General features: G+C 45.0%; 1 protein-coding gene across 4 annotated transcripts in view; it reads right to left on the reverse strand.

The window, feature by feature from the left end:
- Positions 1–20,065, reverse strand: part of WWC2 (WW and C2 domain containing 2) — a 166,756-nt gene that overhangs the window by 9,555 nt on the left and 137,136 nt on the right. For all 4 annotated transcript variants that reach the window (XM_067721811.1, XM_067721812.1, XM_067721813.1 and 1 more), the window contains 10 exons: positions 17,792–17,921; positions 16,988–17,068; positions 16,808–16,894; positions 14,306–14,498; positions 12,923–13,087; positions 9,196–9,317; positions 7,152–7,350; positions 5,432–5,596; positions 3,785–3,877; positions 548–790 (listed from right to left, as the gene is read on the reverse strand). In XM_067721811.1, coding sequence (XP_067577912.1) covers positions 548–790; positions 3,785–3,877; positions 5,432–5,596; positions 7,152–7,350; positions 9,196–9,317; positions 12,923–13,087; positions 14,306–14,498; positions 16,808–16,894; positions 16,988–17,068; positions 17,792–17,921 — 1,478 coding nt within the window. The remainder of the gene's footprint in view (positions 1–547; positions 791–3,784; positions 3,878–5,431; positions 5,597–7,151; positions 7,351–9,195; positions 9,318–12,922; positions 13,088–14,305; positions 14,499–16,807; positions 16,895–16,987; positions 17,069–17,791; positions 17,922–20,065) is intronic.

Raw genomic sequence — 20,065 nt, forward strand, 5'->3', positions numbered from 1 at the left:
GCGGGAGGAAGGTGGATGCGAAAGGGCAGCATGTGTGTGTGAGCATGTGCGCCAGTGTGTCCGCATGTGTATAAGGAGTGGACGTGGGGCTTACGAGCACGCAGGAGAGAAGCCAATGGCTCTCACCAACTTCTGTGGCCGGAATGAGAGGCGCACAATTGGAAACAGTTTCTCTTTCACAGAGCGGGTGAGCACAAACTTCAGGGATGAGAAAAAAAGGCACATAACTCCAAAAATCTATCTAGACATACAGAGTTGGCAAAAATAAAGATGAAAAAAATCTGTACTCAGGGGAATCAGATTATTCTCAAAATGGTACAAACGCACCTTGCTTTGTGGGCTCTTTCTTCACTATCATTGGATGCAAGGGCTGCCACCAGGCAGGATGAAACACAGTGGGAACAAATGTGTTCTAAGTTCTAGAAAAAGGACTTGAAGACTCGAGCAAGACTGAGGTGTAGGCTGAGTGCCTTCTACCCGGCGGGCTTTAGGCAACGTGAGCTCCACGTAAGCGCCCCGGAGCTCACGGCAGCACCGGGCTCTGTACCTGCTTCTCGGCCTGTCGCAGAAGCTTCTGGAACCTCTCGTCCTCCAGCACACCCGGCGGAAGGTCCGTCTCGCCCTGGGCTTTCAGGTCCTCGAGCTTCTGCCTCAGGCCCCGCAGGGCCTGCAGCTCGTCGTTCAGGCGGCTCTGCCGGGTTAGCGAGGCCTGCAGGTCCAGCTCCAGGTCCAGAGAGGTTCGCACGGGGCATTCGGGTGCTGCCCTTCTGAGCACCGGCTGGCACACCGTCTGGAGGGTTGGAAACAGCACGACACCCTCGTTATGTCAGTGGTCACCTAACAGGAGGGCACTGTCCCTGCTCCCTGCTTTGGCCGATGATCACCTAACAGGAGGGCACTATCCCTGCTTCCCGCTTTGGCCGATGAGGGGTGAGTGGCAGTGATGTGGCACCTCCTGACCCTGTTACAGGGGCAGCAAAGGCCTAGAGCGGGGAGGCCGGGGGGCTTGGTCCTGAAGGAGGACAAGCGGAGCCCCCGGCCCACCTGTACTGAGCACGCAGGTGAGCAGCAAATGAGCCTTTATTGTTTTAAACCGCAGAGTTTTGAACTTGGCACCGCGGTAGAGCCTAGCTTAGCCGGACCAATTTACTGCACAAAGCCGGCCTCTGTGAACGACAAATACATTATGAGAAACTCACATCTGCTCCATTTCAGGCCACGCACCTGCGTCCCTGCAGCTCACACCTCTCTCTTATCATTTCTGCATGCACTGGCCAGGACACAGCTGCTCAGGGGAGCTAGGGTTTTGACTCCTTCCTCGGTTTCCCATCGCTTAATATCTCTTCAGTACTTTCACCCCTGAATCACTGTGCTCTCTCTGGGGCCAAGCTTATCCACTTATCAAGAAATAATTACTGAATATGTATGAATGCATGTCCGCTGGCAGCGGCTTCTGTGTCCCAGGAAGTCAGGGGAGGGAGAGATCACTCAGGGCTGGGTCAGACTCGCTTGAGGAAAGGCCTTCAAACGAGGCTGGGCAGGACTCCCTGAGCAGAGGGAAACAAGGAGGGCATTTCTTGCCTGGACTGTTGGCAGTGGGAATGGAAAATAAGAGATTACTAATAAAGACGGGTACTATTTGATACAAGACAGACGGACTCAGACCTGACAGGTATTCCAGCTGGAAGGTCTGGAACAATGGTGGTGCTCATGACAGACGGAAAGGAGAGGCCTGTCTGTCCCTCTTCTCATTTCAGAGCCGCAGCCCAGGTCTGAATGGCTTTCATTGTCTCCTCGGATTCCTCTTTCTCCTTGCCCAACATATCCTGCTGCAACACTCTCTAATGTTCTTATTAGTAGCTTTCCCTTTGTTCAACTTCTGCTCTAACAAACTTATTACACAGAAGAATCATCTAGACACACACTCTCTTCGACTGTACTACTCACGTTTTCTAGATCAGAAATCCTTCCCAGCTGTCAGGTACATGGAGGCTTTCTAAAGGCTCCCGTGGGCACGGCCTGCTGGTTAAGTGTGTAACAGCGGGCTCGCTGGTTTGTAAGATTCTGCCCATTTCCTTGGTGTCAATGCTCCCCGCCATGACTGCTCTCAGGCTGTCAGTGTGGTGTCACTGAACTGGGGAGAGATGTGGCGATGGGTCCCCCCAACCTCCTGCCTCGCTGGCCGGGCTGCCACCTTCCCAGCCAGGGAGCCTTCCACTGATCTCCGGAGATGCTTTTGTTCTCTTCACCTCTACATGGTTCTCATGCTATAACTCCTAAATCAGAATACACTTCCCCATTCACTTCTACCAAACTCTATCTGCCCACTTTAAAAGCTATTAACAGCGATCTCCTAAACAGTGTTTCAGGATTAAACTAAGTATCAGTAACCCGACTGTTTTTCAGCTCCACTCAATTCATAAACACTGCTGGTTAAAAGTTCTCTGAAGAGTGCTACCATCCTCTAAAAGTATGTGCTTTTAAAAATGCAGGGGACTTAGAAAAGAGTTGAGACGAATTTTCATTCAAGATGATGGAAATTTAGGTGCTTTTAAAGCACAAAGTTTTGTAATCTGAAAGATCTGTGTTTCAAAAGGTCCTGAAAATGCTGAGGTTAAAGAAATGCCTGCATATCTACCTTTAGAAAAAAGAAACATGCTTAGGACTGTCAAGTAACTAGGAAGTTAAACCAGGAAGTTACATGTTGCCCAGTCACACATCCAGTACTTTGCCTATAGCGACACTAAACCAGAGTGACTCAACTTCGCCTCCAATCTCCACTCCCACCCACGGGGCCCAAGCCTGGCCGAGCTGGGTCCTTCCTCATCCCCTGAATGTGCTTCCCTGCCCCTGTGCCACGTCAGGCCACCTAGTATCCATCCAACAGCACCCAGTATCCATCTCCATCCCTGAAACAAAGCTACCACTTTCTTGAGAAATTTTATATGGGTGTCAAGGCCAGACACCTTCCCCACGAAGTGTTTTTGATTCTCCCGACCAGGTGAGCTCACTCCGCCCTTCTATCTGCACCCGGAGTCGCCCGTGTGCCCTCGGAAGACCTCCTCCAGGCAGGGAGGTCCTGCCCGTCACTGCAGAGCTTAGTGTGTACAGCGCTGCATTTTTACTGAACACCATGCTTTAAACCGAAATAAAGCAGCTTCGGAAATTAGCACGAAACAAATTATTAGTAAACAAATAACTTTCCATTACTAGTTCAGCTGCTGGTAAATAAACAGGAATTTCTGAACAGTCCAACCTTTTAATTTATCTAAAATTCGTCCCTTTCGAGCTCATCCAGAGACCTCTGGCTTCCAGGAAAACCTGGCTTGAGCTTTTCCATCTACATTCATCTTAATCTTCTAAAAATATCTGTTTTTAAGCAAGCTACTAAAGCCGTGTCCTCCTTTTCCAGAACGTCTGCCCCTCACGAAAGGCACCGGGTGTTACACTCTCCCCACAGCTGCTCAAGAGCTGGCTGTGGTGTGGAGACCAGGCAGCCGGCAGCAGAGATGCTCCCCCCGACTCGGCAGGCCCGTCTCCATCCATGCTGCAAAGTGGATTTACCCTTCATTATCAGAGGTTCCACACCGGTGATGAAGGAACGCTCTCCAGCACATCCTTCTCCATAACTGACACAACAGCTGTGTCTCCGTAATCCCAGTGGCTTCATCCCAGCTCCCAAGAGCACGGAGCAAGGACACCCAGCAGTCCTGGTGCTCATGTTCTGATATGCAAGACGCAGGGTGGGTCTGGGACAGCGGGATGCCGCTGAGGGAATACATACCCTTTTGACTCTCAAACTTCGCCGTTCGGTGGAGTTTCTCACAAATAGTGATTTTTTAGCCAGGGTTGAACTGTCACTGTCACTTCGATTTAACTGGCAACAAAGGATAAAAAAGAAAAGAAAAGGAAATCAGTGCGTACCAATGTGCTAGAGGAAGCTTGGAATTGAGAACTTTATCACAGAAAGAAGGTAGTTTATTTCTTTAAGAAAATCCTCCCCAAACAAAATTTTCCCTGTTTTCTTGCTTTTCTTAAATAACTTGATTTTAAGTAATTGCCTTTTGGTTACAGTTATCATAAGTCATTTGTTAAGAATATTATATACATTTTGAAATAAAATTATCCCTTGTATTTTTAGCTAATAGGCACTATCCATTCTTTAAAAGAAAGGTTTGTGTAATGCACAGAGCTCAAGGTCAGAGTGGAGTCACAGCACGTACAACTGGGAACACGCCCAGCCCGGGCAGCCCACACTCACTCCCTCACCTGCTTCAGGCCTTTGCTGAAACGTCACCTTCTCAGTGAAGTCTACTCTGAACCTACTTAAATTTGTGACCCTCATCCTCAATATTTCCATCCTTTCATAACTTGCTCTACTGTTTTCCAGAGCGCTGGTCCCCGCCCAAGAGACTTCACAGTTTACTCATCATGTTGAGTGTTTGGCTCAACTCACAAGAGCATAAGCCCCGCAAGGACAGGGGGCTCTGGGTCTTTGGTTCATGGACGAATCCCAGGGATCCGGCAACGTGCTTAATAAATAGCAGGTGCTTAATAAAAATGTCTGGTGAACTGAATGAGTAAGTTTAGAATTCTGAAAGTATTTTCTAACCCACTTTATAATGTTAAATCTAAATTACTATAAATCATAAATACTTATGGAACTAGAATTTGGTAAACTGATGCAAATCACATAATATTCTCCACAGAAGCAGGAATCTGATTCAGTGTCTGGAGGCATTAGTAAAGGCGACTTTTGTCCTAAAACCCAACTCACAATCTTTGACTCAGCAGCACTAACTTTTTTTTTTTTTTTTTTTTTTTGCGGTACGCGGGCCTCTCACTGTTGTGGCCTCTCCCGTTGCGGAGCACAGGCTCCGGACGCGCAGGCTCAGCGGCCATGGCTCACGGGCCCAGCCGCTCCGCGGCATGTGGAATCTTCCTGGCCCGGGGCATGAACCCGCGTCCCCTGCATCGGCAGGCGGACTCCCAACCACTGCGCCACCAGGGAAGCCCGACTAACATGGTTTGAAGCATGCATGATACACAGCAGAAATATACAAGACATCATAAATCTTGAGTCACTTTAAGTTTCTAAACACACACTAAGGTCCAGACAGACTTAGCAGCCTGGTCCTTAATGTCACTTCTTTGCCAAATAAATGGCATTAGAAGCAAAGAGACATTAAATTTGAGGAAAGAAAACAATTCCACCACCCAAACTAAAAAGAATGATTAAGAGTGTGGTATTTTATATTTTATTTTACGGCATTTCTAGCCATTAGAATCTGTAGTCGAGCTTGAAGATCCCCTGGCACTGTCTATTGTCACTAACGGGCCACTCCCTGGCAGGGGGCGGGGAGAGGCGGCAGCCCCCTAAGAGCACTGCGCGCCTCACACCCTGCACATGCCCGCCCCGCAGACGCCTTACCCTGCAGACGTACTGGCTCCGCTCGCCGGGGGAGAAGGTCTGCGAGCGCACGATCACGCTGCTCCGCACGAAGGGGCGCTGCCGGGCGCTCAGGCCGCTGCGGTCTTTGGGGCGGACCGCCACACCGGCACTGCCCGCCTCGTCGGTATTTGTCTCTTTATCAACCTAGAAGTCAGTAATTTGTCAGGAGGGGAGAGACGTTTCTTGCTCCTTTCTTCTAAGTACGAAAGAAATACCTAATCTTACAAGAGACTCATCTAGCACCAGGACCACTTCTGTGAGACAGGCTTTGTCCTTCTGCTGATGGGAAGGTGGTTTTCTACTTGGTTCTTAGGAAGTTACCCTCAGGTAGGGTAGGATAATAACTGTCCAACGGGGTTACCTATAAGTGGCAGCACCACCGCTAACAGATTAGACCTTAAAAAAGGAAGCTTTAGATTTACAGAGGGTAAATGTGCTTCTATAAAGAACCTTATTTGAGAATTCTTCATCATTAAACGTTATTCAACTTTCTGATTAGTTTTTTTCAGAGTAAACGATAAAAGCAAATATAAGAAAATGAAAATACACTAGTTAAACCTCAGGTTAACGCAGAACATGCAATTATATATACAGCCATACCTCGGTATCCGTGGGAGATTGTTCCGGACACCAAACTCTGTGGGTGCTCAAGTCCCACAACTGGCCCTCTGTATCTGGGGCTCCACATTCTCGCATTCAGCCAATCGTGTACTGTTTACTATCAGCGGTTGGTTGAATCAGATCCGCGGTTGGTTGAATCCGTGGAGGCAGAAACCGCGGATACAGAAGGCCGACTGTATGTATGTATATGTGTGTGTATGTATGTATGTGTGTATATATATATACACACATGAAGTCTTCAGTCAGGGTATAACATTATTTTTCTTAGAAATAAATAACTGTTATTTTCTAAACTCCCAAGTTTGCCAGCATCCTCAAACCTTGAACATGAGTTTCCCCCTTTGGGGATGGCAGTCTCAACATGTCTGTCACCAACCAGCAAAGTTACCTGCTTAGTAACATGGCATCTGTGCCTAAACCGAGTCATTTGCCACCTTCCTGAACTGGTTTCAATCAGAGCCCCATCTAACCAAAGTGAGCTTCACACGTTTACCTCATGTTTGAAATTGAAATAAACTTATAACATTTATGAAACTTAATACAATTAAGTAGGCATCCTGGTGTTATTCAGGAAATTCTGAAAATGCTTTCAGTAAATATTCACAGAACATTTACAGAGAGATAAACGCCACTATTTTTTTTTTTTTTTTTTGCGGTACGCGGGCCTCTCATTGCTGTGGCCTCTCCCGTTGCGGAGCACAGGCTCCGGACGCGCAGGCTCAGTGGCCATGGCTCACGGGCCTAGCCGCTCTGTGGCACGTGGGATCTTCCCGGACCGGGGCACGAACCCATGTCCCCTGCACCGGCAGGCGTACTCCCAAGCACTGCGCCACCAGGGAAGCCCTAAACGCCACTATTTATCTTCTTATATGAAACTTAATTGGAGAATGAATATTTGGGGCCCATTTGAAAAGGTTAAGGCATTTACAATGTTTCTTATGGTCTACTCCCACAAAGGCCCATCCTGATCAGCTTTGGCACAAAATCCTAACATGGAGTTATAGCTGAAGAGACAGACCTGGTCTGTGTGGTGCCTCTAGGAGACCAGTTTCAGGAGGGGACAGCAGAGAACACTCACCAGGGCGGGCACTCCTGCAGGTGGCTGACTCCCAAGGTCGTTGGCACAGTTGTTTTCTGTCTTACTCGTGTCCTCGTTCACCTCAGGCACACTCGGGCGTGAGCTTACGTCTTCTGCACAGCAACTGCCCTCTGCCAATTTCACTTCAGCCCCTTCCTCAGCCACAATTTCATCAGAGGCCTCTCTCTGCATGGTTAACCTATGGGTGAAACAACACACAATACCGTTCAGGGTCAAGCAGGTGTGCTCTGTGATCAGTGCAACCTGGGCATGTTAACCCGTTATCTGGGCGATGAACAGACTCACACATCACGATTCCAGCCAGTTCTCTGGCTGGAACTTCTACTAAAATGCTCATGAGAAATAAAATGATCACCCTACTCTCCAGAAATCTGAAGCAAAATCATCATAATTTCGTACTGAAAAGTTAAATTCATGAAATTTGACCTAATTCCTAAATATTAAATAGAAGTACGCTAAAAAATCACATATAAAGTTTAACCCACGGTTTGAAAATACGGACACTCGCTATAATATAATTTGGTATCAGTTGTTCATTTATTGTAAAATTATTCAAACAACAGAATGCAGTGACTCTCTGCTAAGAGTGAATAAAAATATCCATTATCAACTGTGCTCATGGTCTAGCAGAGGTGGAACCCTGGGTAGAGGAGTCTTACTACTGAACTAACAGAAGGCTCTGAAGGGTCTATGATCTTGTCTTTAACGAAAGCCACGGCCTGGGCTTGGGTGGCACTACAAGTGAGACTGCAGAATACAAATGCGGTTTATATTCTGTATAAGCTGTACTGACAGGAAAGCAAGAGGACCAGGATGGGAAGAATATCTCACGCTTTGTTGAGTTTCGTATTCTCATAATAGGAACATTTTTTTCCACTGATAATGAAAAGTCAAGCTTTAACTGTGACTGGTGATATACTGACAGATTGGAACAGACTAGTTGTTAAACACCTGGTCATGAAATGAACACGGGGGGATCAGCAATGAGGACTGTAAGTTAACAATTCTTTTAGATTACGTTCTAAGTGCATTTTTTGAAATGTGGGTGAAACAAGTTGCATATTTTACATATGCAAGGAAGGCTCAGTATTTCAAGATATGATGAACCTCATAATCACTCTCATATTTACTTTTCTTTTTCGGTGCTCTGAACTTTATTCACTATAAAGGACTTTTGATAAGAACAAAGTATATCTGCTTTTCACATCACTATAGTACGCTGTTCCTTCCAAATGTCCACAATTTTGTTATTTATATCTTGTCACTCTAAGTTTGTAAGAAGTTTTATATATACACACATAAACACAAATGCTGCTATATATGTATATGCATATATGTGTCAACAGTAGTTGAAACATAACAGAATAAGCAACGATACATACAAAATTAATCCAAATGACTTTACATATATACTAAAAAAACATGCATTCACTAAAATTTGTTTTAGAGAAAACAGTGCAAACCTGGAACGATAGTTCTTTATACGTATGTGAATCTAGACAAACGCTATAATAACCTTTTTTTCTTTTTTAAAAACAATGAGGTATGGAAAATGAGAAGGAAACAGAAAAAGAAGGTGAAAGTGGCCACAAACAGAAAAAGAGCTCTTCAGAAGCTATTTTCTAAATATCTGCTTTGACTTCTCAGAGCCTAAATGGTACTTCTGGTCATTTGCAGAAAAAGAGTCAGTTTTTAAATTTATCTATGACTCTGAAATAAACTACCATACCCTTCAAAATAGGTAGTTTAGACTTAAAACCAAACAAAAGCCCAAGAAATAGTGTCAAGATTACTGAAGCAAGAATCTCGCTCATGTGCTTGTCCGCAAACTCGCCACTACCCCTTTCAAGTCTCTAATGACCAAGGAAAGACTTTCCCTAGGGGCAGCCCCCTGAAGCTGCGCTACTTTCCATTAATTCCAGAATAAGATCTAAACCTATAAAGGTTTCCCTGAAAGTTTCTTCTGAGAATCTAAACACATCCTCTTTGCGATCCCGGTAGCAAAAGGAAATCGCTGTTTTACCAATCTCCATCTGGACCCCTTTGCTCTTCCTCCTGCTCTGGTTCTTCTTCTTCTTGTGCTAATTCTTGTTCCACAGCCAACAGCTCAGCTGATGTTCTTGCAAGTAAGGCTGACACTGCATCCTGGAGAAGGTAAAACACAGGGCAATGGACACCACATACTTCAAGAAATGATTGAAAAACTTATTGGATGGGGACTTATGCTTCTAGTTGTGAAAAAGAAGAGGTATGAGACCCAATTCTCCTGCTGAGAATAAATATGAAGGCTGAATAAAGTAAAATAAAAAGCAAAATACAAACACACAAAAAATTCCAGCTGTTTTAAAGCAATGGAGAGCAACAAAGGCAATTAGCACTCGAGGACCAAGATCCCAGGGCAAAGGGAAACGCAAGGAGGTGAAAGGACCATCACTGCCACTCTTCTCCCCTGGGGGGCGTGTCTCAGTTCCAGCGGTGAGGCACACAGGCTGACAGACTGTGGCTGCCCAGGGCTGTGACAGTGATGGGAGGATGCAGAGATGAAAACTGAGTTGGCGACAAGGTAGCCAGCATTCAAAGGGCCAGAGAAAATGAACTGTGAAGTGAGCCCAATGTTCTGCACAATATTCCTTTTGGGACATTTGCCCTTCCTAAGCTACATACGTGCAGAGTAAGAAGCTGAGAAAGCAAAACCAGCTGCTAGGAGGCTAAACAGTAAGCAGATACCTCAGTTGCCTCATGGTCCTAGGGAGAGAAAAATTGGAATTCAGGTCCCTCAAATGATCCAGGTGATCTGCCCATATTGTCATCTGCCTTCCAGAAGAATATTAAATCCTCTCTGAAGGAAGCTATCAGCCAGATCCTCTACAATCCATACATAATATCCAGCATTCCACTGGAAACAGGGCCCAATGACTGAAAGCCAAGAGAAATAAGAAGCAAAAGAAGCAGACCCACAGGTGGTCCATACACTACAGTTATTTAGAAAAGGAATTAAAAACTTTAGAATTAATATGTTCAAGAAAACTGATGAAACAATGGAGAATTTCCCTAGGATAAACACAAAGAAAAACACATTAGCACATCAGAGTGAAATTGCTGAAAATCAAAGAAAAAGAGGACATTTTACAAACAGTGAAAGAAAAAAGATGTAATACATCTTAAGGATCAACAATTAGACTCCTCCATCAGCTGAACAGAATCAGTGGAAACCAGAGGACATGTTATTTTTAATGTGTTCAGAGAAATAATTATTCACTTAGAATTCTGAATACGCAGGAAAAAAAGTCCTTCACAAATGAAATCAAAACAAAGATGCCGATAGATCTGTACTAAAAGAAATACTAAAGAAAATTCTCCAGGCATAAGGAAAATGACCCAAACTGGAAGCACAATAATGCAAAAAGGAAAAGAATACATCAGAAAGAGTAAAGATATAGGAAAATCTAAATAAATACTGATTGTCAATAAAACAATAATAATAATGTCTTGTGGGATTTAGAATAAATGTAACTAAAATATATGACCAATAATTGCACACAAGGAGGAAAGGGAATCATGGAGTTAAGTCTTTAAAAATCTTTGCACATCAAAAAAAAATAATAATAATGTATTTTTCTTTTTCTTTTCTTTTTTTTTTTTTAGGGATGGAGCAAATGAAAATGTCTTGAGAAAGGTGTTTGTTTGATGGCTTATCAGTGTCAATTCTTCCACACTGTTGGACCAACTGGGCAGTGTTGCTTGTTAAACACACACACACACACACACACACACACACACACACACACACACACACGTCAATGAAGCCTTCTTATTATATAGAAATTTTTAAGTATCAGGCTGTTTAAATTTTTACACGTTTCACTTTGAGTCCTAATTTGTTTTTCATTGCATCTACCTATTTTCCCTAGCACTATTACTCTTGTAAGTAATCTTACAGGAGAGAATATTATACATCCGTGAGTTTTACCTTAGGCAATCCAACAGCTGCTTTTTTTTTAATTTGGAATTTTTGAATTTTATTTTATTTATTGTTTTATACAGGTTCTTATTAGTTATCCATTTTATACACATTAGTGTATATATGTCAATTAAAAATACATTAATTAAAATATATTTCAATTTAAAAAAATCTTTGCACTGTCTGAAAAAAAGCAAAAGCATTAATTTAACACAGTTTCTAAGTCAAGGATGCATGATGTAATCATCAGGGTAACAGCAAAAAAGAAAAGACTGTAATACTAATGGTCTAGGAGAAGAAAAACCAAAATTTTAAAATACTTGATTAATCCAAAAGAAGGAAAAAAAGAAACAGAGATAGGACTAAAAGAAAACAAAGAGTAAGATGACAGGTTCAAAGCCAAATATATCACTAATAGCATTAAGTGTAAATAAATGAAATATTTCAATTAAAAGATGAAGATTTAAAAACTGGATAAAAAATCAAAACCAGGAGCTTCCCTGGTGGCGCAGTGGTTGAGAGTCTGCCTGCCGATGCAGGGGACACGGGTTCGTGTCACGGAGCGGCTAGGCCCGTGAGCCATGGCTGCTGAACCTGCGCGTCCGGAGCCCGTGCTCTGCAACGGGAGAGGCCACAACAGTGAGAGGCCCGCGTAACCCAAAAAAAAAAAAAATCAAAACCAACTATGTACTGCTTACAGGTGAAACACTTTAAATATAAGAACTCAGAAAGGTTGAAAGTAAAAGAATAATGAAAGGTGAACCATGCAAATGCTAGCCAAAAAGAACTGATACAGCCTTACTGATACCAGACAAAAAGTGTTATTAGAGGTAAAGAGGGATAATTTATAATGATAAAAAGGTCAGTTGAACAGAAAGATACAACATAATGCTAGATTTATATTCACCTAATAGCCTGGATACAAAATACATAAAGCAAAGATTAATAGAACTAAAAGGAGAAAGAGACATTTATAATCACAAATTGGAGATTTTATTATACCTCTTAATAATTGATAAAATAAGCAAATTGAAAAATCAGTAAATGCAGAAGATTTGAAAAGCAAAATTAACAAACCTGAGCTGCAGAAAATACATACTTTTCAAGAGCACATGGAACTTTTGCTAAAACGGAACACATGCAAATCTCAATATTCTCTATGATTGAATATGTATAAAAATTCATATAAAATACAACACAATGAAGTCTGTTTTATTCCAGGAATCCAAGGGCAATTTAACATTCAAAAGTCAATCAGTGTATAATCCACTACATTAACAGAATAATGTTAAGAAGATAACCACGTAATCTTCTTAAGAGATACAGTAAAAATGCTTGATAAAATTCAATATCCATGCATAATAAAGCTCTTAGCAAACTGGAAAGAGAAGGAAACTTCCTTAATCTGATAGCAATTATCTGTAAACAGCCTCAGAAAAACCATTCTAAATGATGAATTATTGAAAGCCTTCACTTTGAAAAAGCATAGTACTGTCTACAGAGATAGATGACTGTACTGTCTACAGAGATAGATGACTAAGTCAACAGAACAGAATAGAAAGTTCAGGAACAGACTATACACATAGAGGATATCTGACTTATGACAAAAGTGACACTGCAGTGCAGCTAGGAAAGGAAGTATTTTCAACAAACAATCCTGGGTCAACTGGCTATCATATGGGTAAACAACAATCTTGACCCCTACCTCAAACCTTGCACAAAGATTAATTTCAGATGGGCTGCAGATCTAAAGGTCTTAATGAGATGTGTTTCTCCAACTCTGACTCACCAAGTCTATAGAATCGACTAGTGGCTGGCTTGGTTGAAATACTGAATCCTCAGTTTCATCTTCGTTCTTTTTGCACGGCATTTGCTTTGAAGGAAGCAAGTTATACCACAGAGTGAAAATCTCATTGGAAAAGGGTAAATCTGCCAGGCTGATCTGAGTTCCCGCCTATGTGAAATGAAAGGAAAAAAAGAAAAAACAAGAGAAAATAAAATGTTTCAATTCATATTTGCTCCCTCTGATATAATTAAGATTACTGGACAAGTTAAAAAAAAAAAAGCAATACTCATGATATATAGCACTGGTGGATTTTTTTAAAAACCTGGCAATGTCTTATATTTCCCGGTGTGACTAAATAAGAAATATAGCTGATTCTTGAACAGTGTGGGGTTAGGGACGCCAACAACACTCCTGATCCTGCAGTCAAAAATCCACGTCTGCTTTACAGTTGGCCCTCCACGTGTCAGGTTCCACATCCCCAGGTTCAACCAACCACGGATCATGTAGTACTATAGTGTGAATTTAGTGAAAAAAAAAAAAAAAAATCTGTGTATAAGTGGACCACAAAAGAACCCCAGGGTTGGATTTTAGATCGGGATTACGGTTGACCCTAGGGCTACACGGGTTTCAAGTGGAGACTGCAGTGTTTCTTGAACACCTGGGCACACCTCTAGACACCTGTTTGAACACCTTATGTAATGCTGCTCTGGTCACTGTGCGCAATGATGTGTTAAACTTGCTATTAGCTATGTGTGAAGTCTTCTGCATTAGTATTTAAATATCCTATTGCTCTAAACAGTAACACTTAAGACTTCCTAGAAGCTCTAACACCATGGCTGGGAGAACGAGCTGAATGAAGGAACTATACTCAGTGCCCTGCTTGAATCTGTAGCAGTCAGTTAGGTGTGGGATGCCCCTTTGATATCTCTCCATCATTGATGAGCTGTGTGACCCTGGACGCATTACTTCTCTAAGCAGTCCTTCATCTGAAAATAGGGGTCATCATACCCTTTTCATAAGACTGTCAAGAGCATTAAATGAGATAATGTATACAAAACACCCAGCACCAGACTCGTATTGGGAATAATAAGCATACTCCACAGTGATGGTCCTAACAGAGGCCAAAGCTCTTCTTTATCTAAAGGTTAGAAATAAAAAGTAGATTTTACAGAGAATCATAATTTCTAAGCAAATTTGAAAGGTCTGGAATAAGAGAATGGAAACCAGAAATCACTACTTCAGATAAAAAATGAAGCCACTGTTGGGTGTGTCTGAGGCATTGGGCAGATCGGTAGAAGTATCGAGGCTGGCAAAACAACAACTAGAAAATTATTCTCAGAATATCCGATAGTGTTATCTGATGATGGAGATGATGAAAAGTCCTACCAGGCACTCTTCCCTTTGGTGTTTACTGACAGAGCACAGATCCACCCTCAGCGTCTTCTGCTGCAGGGCTGTCTGGGAGATGGCCACTCTGAACACATCACCAAATAACAGGGACTCCGCGGCTGGATGGACTTTCGTTCGAAACAGACAGCTGACATCAGTTGAGGAGGGAAGCAGAGCAACTCTGAAGTATCTGCAAAGAACAAGGATGAAATGGATTTCACTGGTTCAATTATATTGGATTCACAGCTGGTGTTTGAAAGTATCTGCCTGGGAGAGAAGCACAGGGACACGGACTTCGTCTCAACCCAAAGCTCTGCTGCCACCATGGTCGTCATGCTCAGGGGCACGGAGGCTCTGTTCTTAACCCGCCGGTGCTCCGATCATGCAAGGCCGAGCCTGCCGCCCGCCCCAGGGCTGCAGCAAAGGCACGTGGTAGGGAAGTGAGAGGAACGAAGACCACGGGGCAGACGGATTTACGTCCCACCTGCCCGTGTCCTGACCATTCCACAGTGACTGCCACCTGAACCTGGGAAAGCAGGAACACACCAAGTAGACACGGGTGACTGTGTCCCAAAGAATACTCGTCCTGCGTGTTAAACAAGAACTGCTGACGGTCATTCCCCAGGAATGGAACACGTTATCCTACTAGAGGAAAAGAAACGCTAGTAGCACATTGCTAAGAAAATTTAAAACAGATGAATTTTAAAAGTTCAAAAAAGCACTGCCTAGCATCTCAGAAGTCTCAGATATGACAAACCGTTTTACGCTTTGTCATATTTTGAGGAAGAGTCAGAGATAAACAATAACTTCTAATACTACTTTATTTATTTTTTTACTCTCTTTTTTAACATCTTTATTGGAGTAGAATTGCTTTACAATGGTGTGTTAGTTTCTGCTGTATAACAAAGTGAATCAGCTATACGTATACATATGTCCCCATATTCCCTCCCTCTTGCGTCTCCCTCCCACCCTCCCTATCCCAGCCCTCTAGGTGGTCACAAAGCACCGAGCTGATCTCCCTGTGCTATGCGGCTGCTTCCCACTAGCTATCTACCTTACGTTTGGTAGTAATACTACTTTAAAAGTGAGTTTTCTGAGCACGCATTACACGAGGATTGACAATTCCTGGAAACAGCATGAGGTATCTTCTTTTAAATACCAGAAAGAGAACACCCATTAAATCCCTCCCCACTCCCCCATTTCCAGGCTTTCTAATTCATATTCTGAAGAGCATCTTTCTCCAATTATAAAAACTGTAAATTCACATGAAGAACGGAGGAAGGCCACATTATTTCCGTAGTTTGTATCAACATTGATTATGGAGATTCAGCATTAAAAGCCTAGTGGACCCTGGGCCACAGTCGTTAAGGCTGGAGATGCAGCAGAAGAAATCTTCTTTCCCTGCCTTCATGGAAAAGCAACAAAGGGAGGTATTTTAGAGAGGTGGGCGGCAGGGACGGGATGTTCTGTTTCTCCAGACTCAGTTCACCTTGTCCCGGTGGCCTAACCATTTACACCATCCTCAAATGGTTCCGAGTGAAGAAAGTGAGACTTTACAGGGTTAGGAACCAAAGGCATAGGGGAAGGAAAGTTGGGGTGCTTTTCCTCTCGTTCTGCTGCTGGGGAGGGGGTTGGGGGTCACTCACAGAGACCCTGTGGCCGCCGCCAACCCGCTGACGCATCAACTCTGCTTGTCGTCATTAATAATAAAAAAAAAACAGGTTTGACGTTAGGAGAAAGAAAGAACGGCTCTGAGGATATTTCATGCTAGTTGTCGCCTTGAGCAGTGTCCATATTTAGACCAAGGCTTTCGTTACGGGTTTAAGAACACGTTGCCATGTGCTCAGGAAGGGTCAGGCCAGGCAGACAGGCGACCGCAGGGCAGCCAGGAGCAGAGGCCTGGCCTCGCACTCTGGAGGCCACCTGTGACGTCCTGCGTGCGCCCTGCTCTGGCAGGGGCGGGACGTTTGCCGGCAGCCCCATCCCGACATCAGGGGCTTCGTGCAAGTGCGTGTTCTTGGGGGATTCTGTCGTTTTGCCTGGACTTGCGGGTTGGCTCTCCCTGTTCACACATTCGATCCCTGGCGGATCTGTCCTTTCCCTGACAGGCCACTCGAAGATTAAAAGGCTGTCCACAGTGTGCTCCGAGATCTCAGCATACTTATCAGGAGGGGGAAGTCACGGATGGTATCACCAGCCGGTCCTCCCTGAACACTACTGACAGGTATCCCTAACCTCAGTGCTGGGAAGCGGGCTCTCTGGGGTGATCAAGCCGCTCCCCCATATGCCCTCCCTCCTCCCTGCATGGTTCATAAAACCAAAGGAGGGGATCGGCCCGTATCACCCCCTCTTCGCCTTTATCTAGTGCCGATTAAGACACAGTCGGCCCTGCTATGTCTTTCCCACATCTTCGCTTGGATGAATTGCTACATTACGATGGAAAATTCTCCTATGGACAATCTCAAGTTCTTTGATTTGTCCTCCACTGATTTTACTTACACTTTTGAAGTGTGAGGTATCAGGAAGGCATGAAGATTTCGGAGTTGTGCTACAATCACCATGAAACTTGACCTTTTTGCATCATATCTGTCAAAAGAGAAGCTGATGAGATAAGGAAGAGTATGGGCCACTTGTCACCGCACAGCGGCGAGACGCGCCCCTTCCTGCGCACATCCGCACCTGAGTCCGATCTGCACCTGGGCCGTCTCCGTGACGGCGACGTCCTCCTCACTGTACAGGACATCTTCGACTTCACTGGGCCTGGGGGCAGGGAAACAGCAGGTGCAGGTGAACGTTCGTGAACGGAAACGTGCAGAGCTACGATTGCTGTCTGCCACTTACTGATTCTGAATGGAAACCTGAACTAACAGAATTCCTCAGGACTTCACTAGTGGTCCAGTGGTTAGGACTCTGCACTCCCAAAGCAGGGGGCACGGGTTCCATTCCTGGGCAGGGGACTAAGACTGTGCAAGCCACACGGCATAGCTAAAAACAAAACAAAACAAAACAAAAAAAAGCACTCCTCTACTAGCCAGTGGACCTGACCCCAGTGCAAGCTCACTTGTAAAAGTCTTGCTTCACCTTATCAAGGAGTCTGCGTCGGGGCCTTGAGGGGAACGACTTTCTGGTGCCTGGGCTTCCAGAGCCTCCCCGGGGTGTATGGTACCCCAGATACACCAGGCTTTCCGAAATCTGCATACACGAAACGCTTCACGACGCGCCAAACAGGCACTGGGCAAGCCCTGCAACGCTCTCATTAAAAACGAGTTTACGTCTCTAAGAGGCTCGGCTGCCTTTGAGCATATCGGCCTGTTCCTCATTTCCCTGCTGATGGGATGTTCTGGTATCCCTGGAATTTTCAGCCTGCCACTTCTTTAATGCCTACAGCCCTTTCCCCTGCAGAGAGTGGAATAAGGGCAGCGCGCTCGCAGTCTGTCACCCCGCGCCCGGCTGCGCGGAGAGGGCACCACGCTGGGTCCTTACTGTTTCACGAAAGCTTCGTACACCCCGCTGTCCCCGGCCACGGACTCATCCGAGACCGCAGCCGACACGCAAGTGGTTTTCTCCCCAAGCAAGTGGATTCCTCTTCTTTTTGGTAATGATTTTTCCACATCTAGGGAGGGGAGAGTGACAGCACTAATTAGAAAAAGTTAAGTACAAAATGCACACATGGTTTGGTTCTGAGAAATCCAAAACGAACTTTCGACCTGAGAATCAAGGATGCTACTATTCAAATCAACAGAAGTGAAGGATTCCAGGCACTGCGACTTATAAGGTTCCTGGGATGCCAGTTAGTTGAGAAAGAATCGGCTGTTCCTCTGTCCTGGATATTTTAAGGGAAGGGATCAACTGCACACTTTCTCCCGGGCCCCTTGCCTCCCCCTTCTCGGTACGCGCTGCAGAGAACACAGTCGCGGGTAAGAAGCTGTCTGCCTCCCTCAAGTACTGGAGACGTTTCTATGAGAGCTTCTAGCGCTCAATGGAGAGAAAGGTTTCCGCCTCTTTTGCTCGCCCCTTCTCTCCAGCCTCCCTCTCCTGAGCTGCTGCTCTAATAGAAATTAAAGAGAGAGTCTTTGACTTACAGAATTCCTCACTGGCTAATACCATTAAAAACTTTGTGCTACTGAATCTTCACCAACCACCACTTAACTTTTGATCTCTGACTCATATTCATACCCCGGCAACCTGCAGAGAGCAGGGAGCCTCGTTTAAAGCTGTGTGTCTGTGTAATAAGCTGCAAGCCCATGGCGTTCTTTCATCCCCAGGCAGGCGATCGGGATCAATATTGGTATGCATTTCGTCCCCCTTCTGAGTCACGACTTTACATCTTGTGAAGATGTTTAAATTTTAAGGCTTCAGATTACAGGATTGATTGCTGCATTTTCCCTTTTATTTCTGGCCGTGGGAATGCTTTTTCCCCGATGATGAAGTGTCTTCTCTCCGCCCACCCCTCTTTGTGAGGGGTGAAGGTGATGACGTGATTTATTGATTACCCCCAGGAATAACCACAGCAGTCTGAAACTGACTTTGACAATGACAGAGACTGACTGCGGAAGGACTTCGGAGTTATTCCAACTTGATTTCTGCCATCCAGCAGGGACTGGTGCTGGACAGTCAGATGTATATAAAAGGAACTCAACTTTAGCTGAACAAGAGTCTAGAGCACTGACAGGTGACCAGTGTCACTATCACGAGCCACCTGCCCCCATGCCAGGGTCAGACATCCCCCCCACGGACCGAGTGTCGCTGACCTGACCTGGAGAGAATTAGTCCTTAGGGTTAAATATATGCTTTCGGTTGTTTTCACATGTGAAACTGAATATTACTTGCAAACAAAGCTCTTGGATATATTTTCCCCTAGTGTGACTTTTTAACAGCAGTTTTCTAACTAACGTGCATTTAAAAAGTTAAACGTTGTTTCATAGACACTCTGGAGATACCCTTCTGCAGGCACAGACCCCTCAGACAGACACGGGAGCAGATCAAGGGTAGGGAGCGAGGCGTCGGACACTGCGGGAAGCGCAGGGACGTCGGTGCCTCAGGACGGCCAGGCGGGGCAGACCCCGGGAGGTCCTCTCCCTCATCTCGTGCTTCACCAGCACGCAGCCTCATTTACTGGCCCCTCCAAACTGACTGAATGTGGACAGGTGGTCACTAGGGAACACTCCAAGTACATGAAGAGCAAAAACAGCTTTGAAATGCTCAAGAACTGTAAGATCCTTCAGGTCCAAAGCACAGAAGAGTGGCATAAAACCACTCCACTTTCTTCCTTCTTTCTCCCTTGCTCTGTCCTCCTTTCGTGAATGTCGGTGGTTTGTGACAGGAACTGGGTTTAGCAGAGTTTTTGTATTCCTTAGTGTCATACAGTTAACATTAGTTACTGTGAGCTGAGTGCCGAGAACCAGGCACGGCTGGGTGCTTCCCAGGCATTATGAGAGCGCTAACCCTTCCAGCACCCCACAAGGTAGATACTGCCTCGTGCCCGCTTTGCAGATGAGGAACAACAAGCCCGAGAGGCCGGGTGACGTGCTCGCAGGAGCACGGCCGGCCTACGGGGCCACTGCGACGCGAGGGCAGTCCGGACTGGCTTCAGGGGCAGCACGCACCGACCGGGCCACGCGCGAGGCCCCAAGGCAGGTTTCTGCGTTGCTGGAGCCATTAGGTAAGCGGCGCTCCTGTGCTATTTTCTTTGCGGTTATTATTCCAACAACACATCACTTGTTGGCACCTGCCAGGCGGGCAGCACACAAACCACAC

The sequence above is a fragment of the Pseudorca crassidens genome, chromosome 21, assembly GCF_039906515.1.
Source record: "Pseudorca crassidens isolate mPseCra1 chromosome 21, mPseCra1.hap1, whole genome shotgun sequence".
Classification (NCBI taxonomy): domain Eukaryota; kingdom Metazoa; phylum Chordata; class Mammalia; order Artiodactyla; family Delphinidae; genus Pseudorca; species Pseudorca crassidens.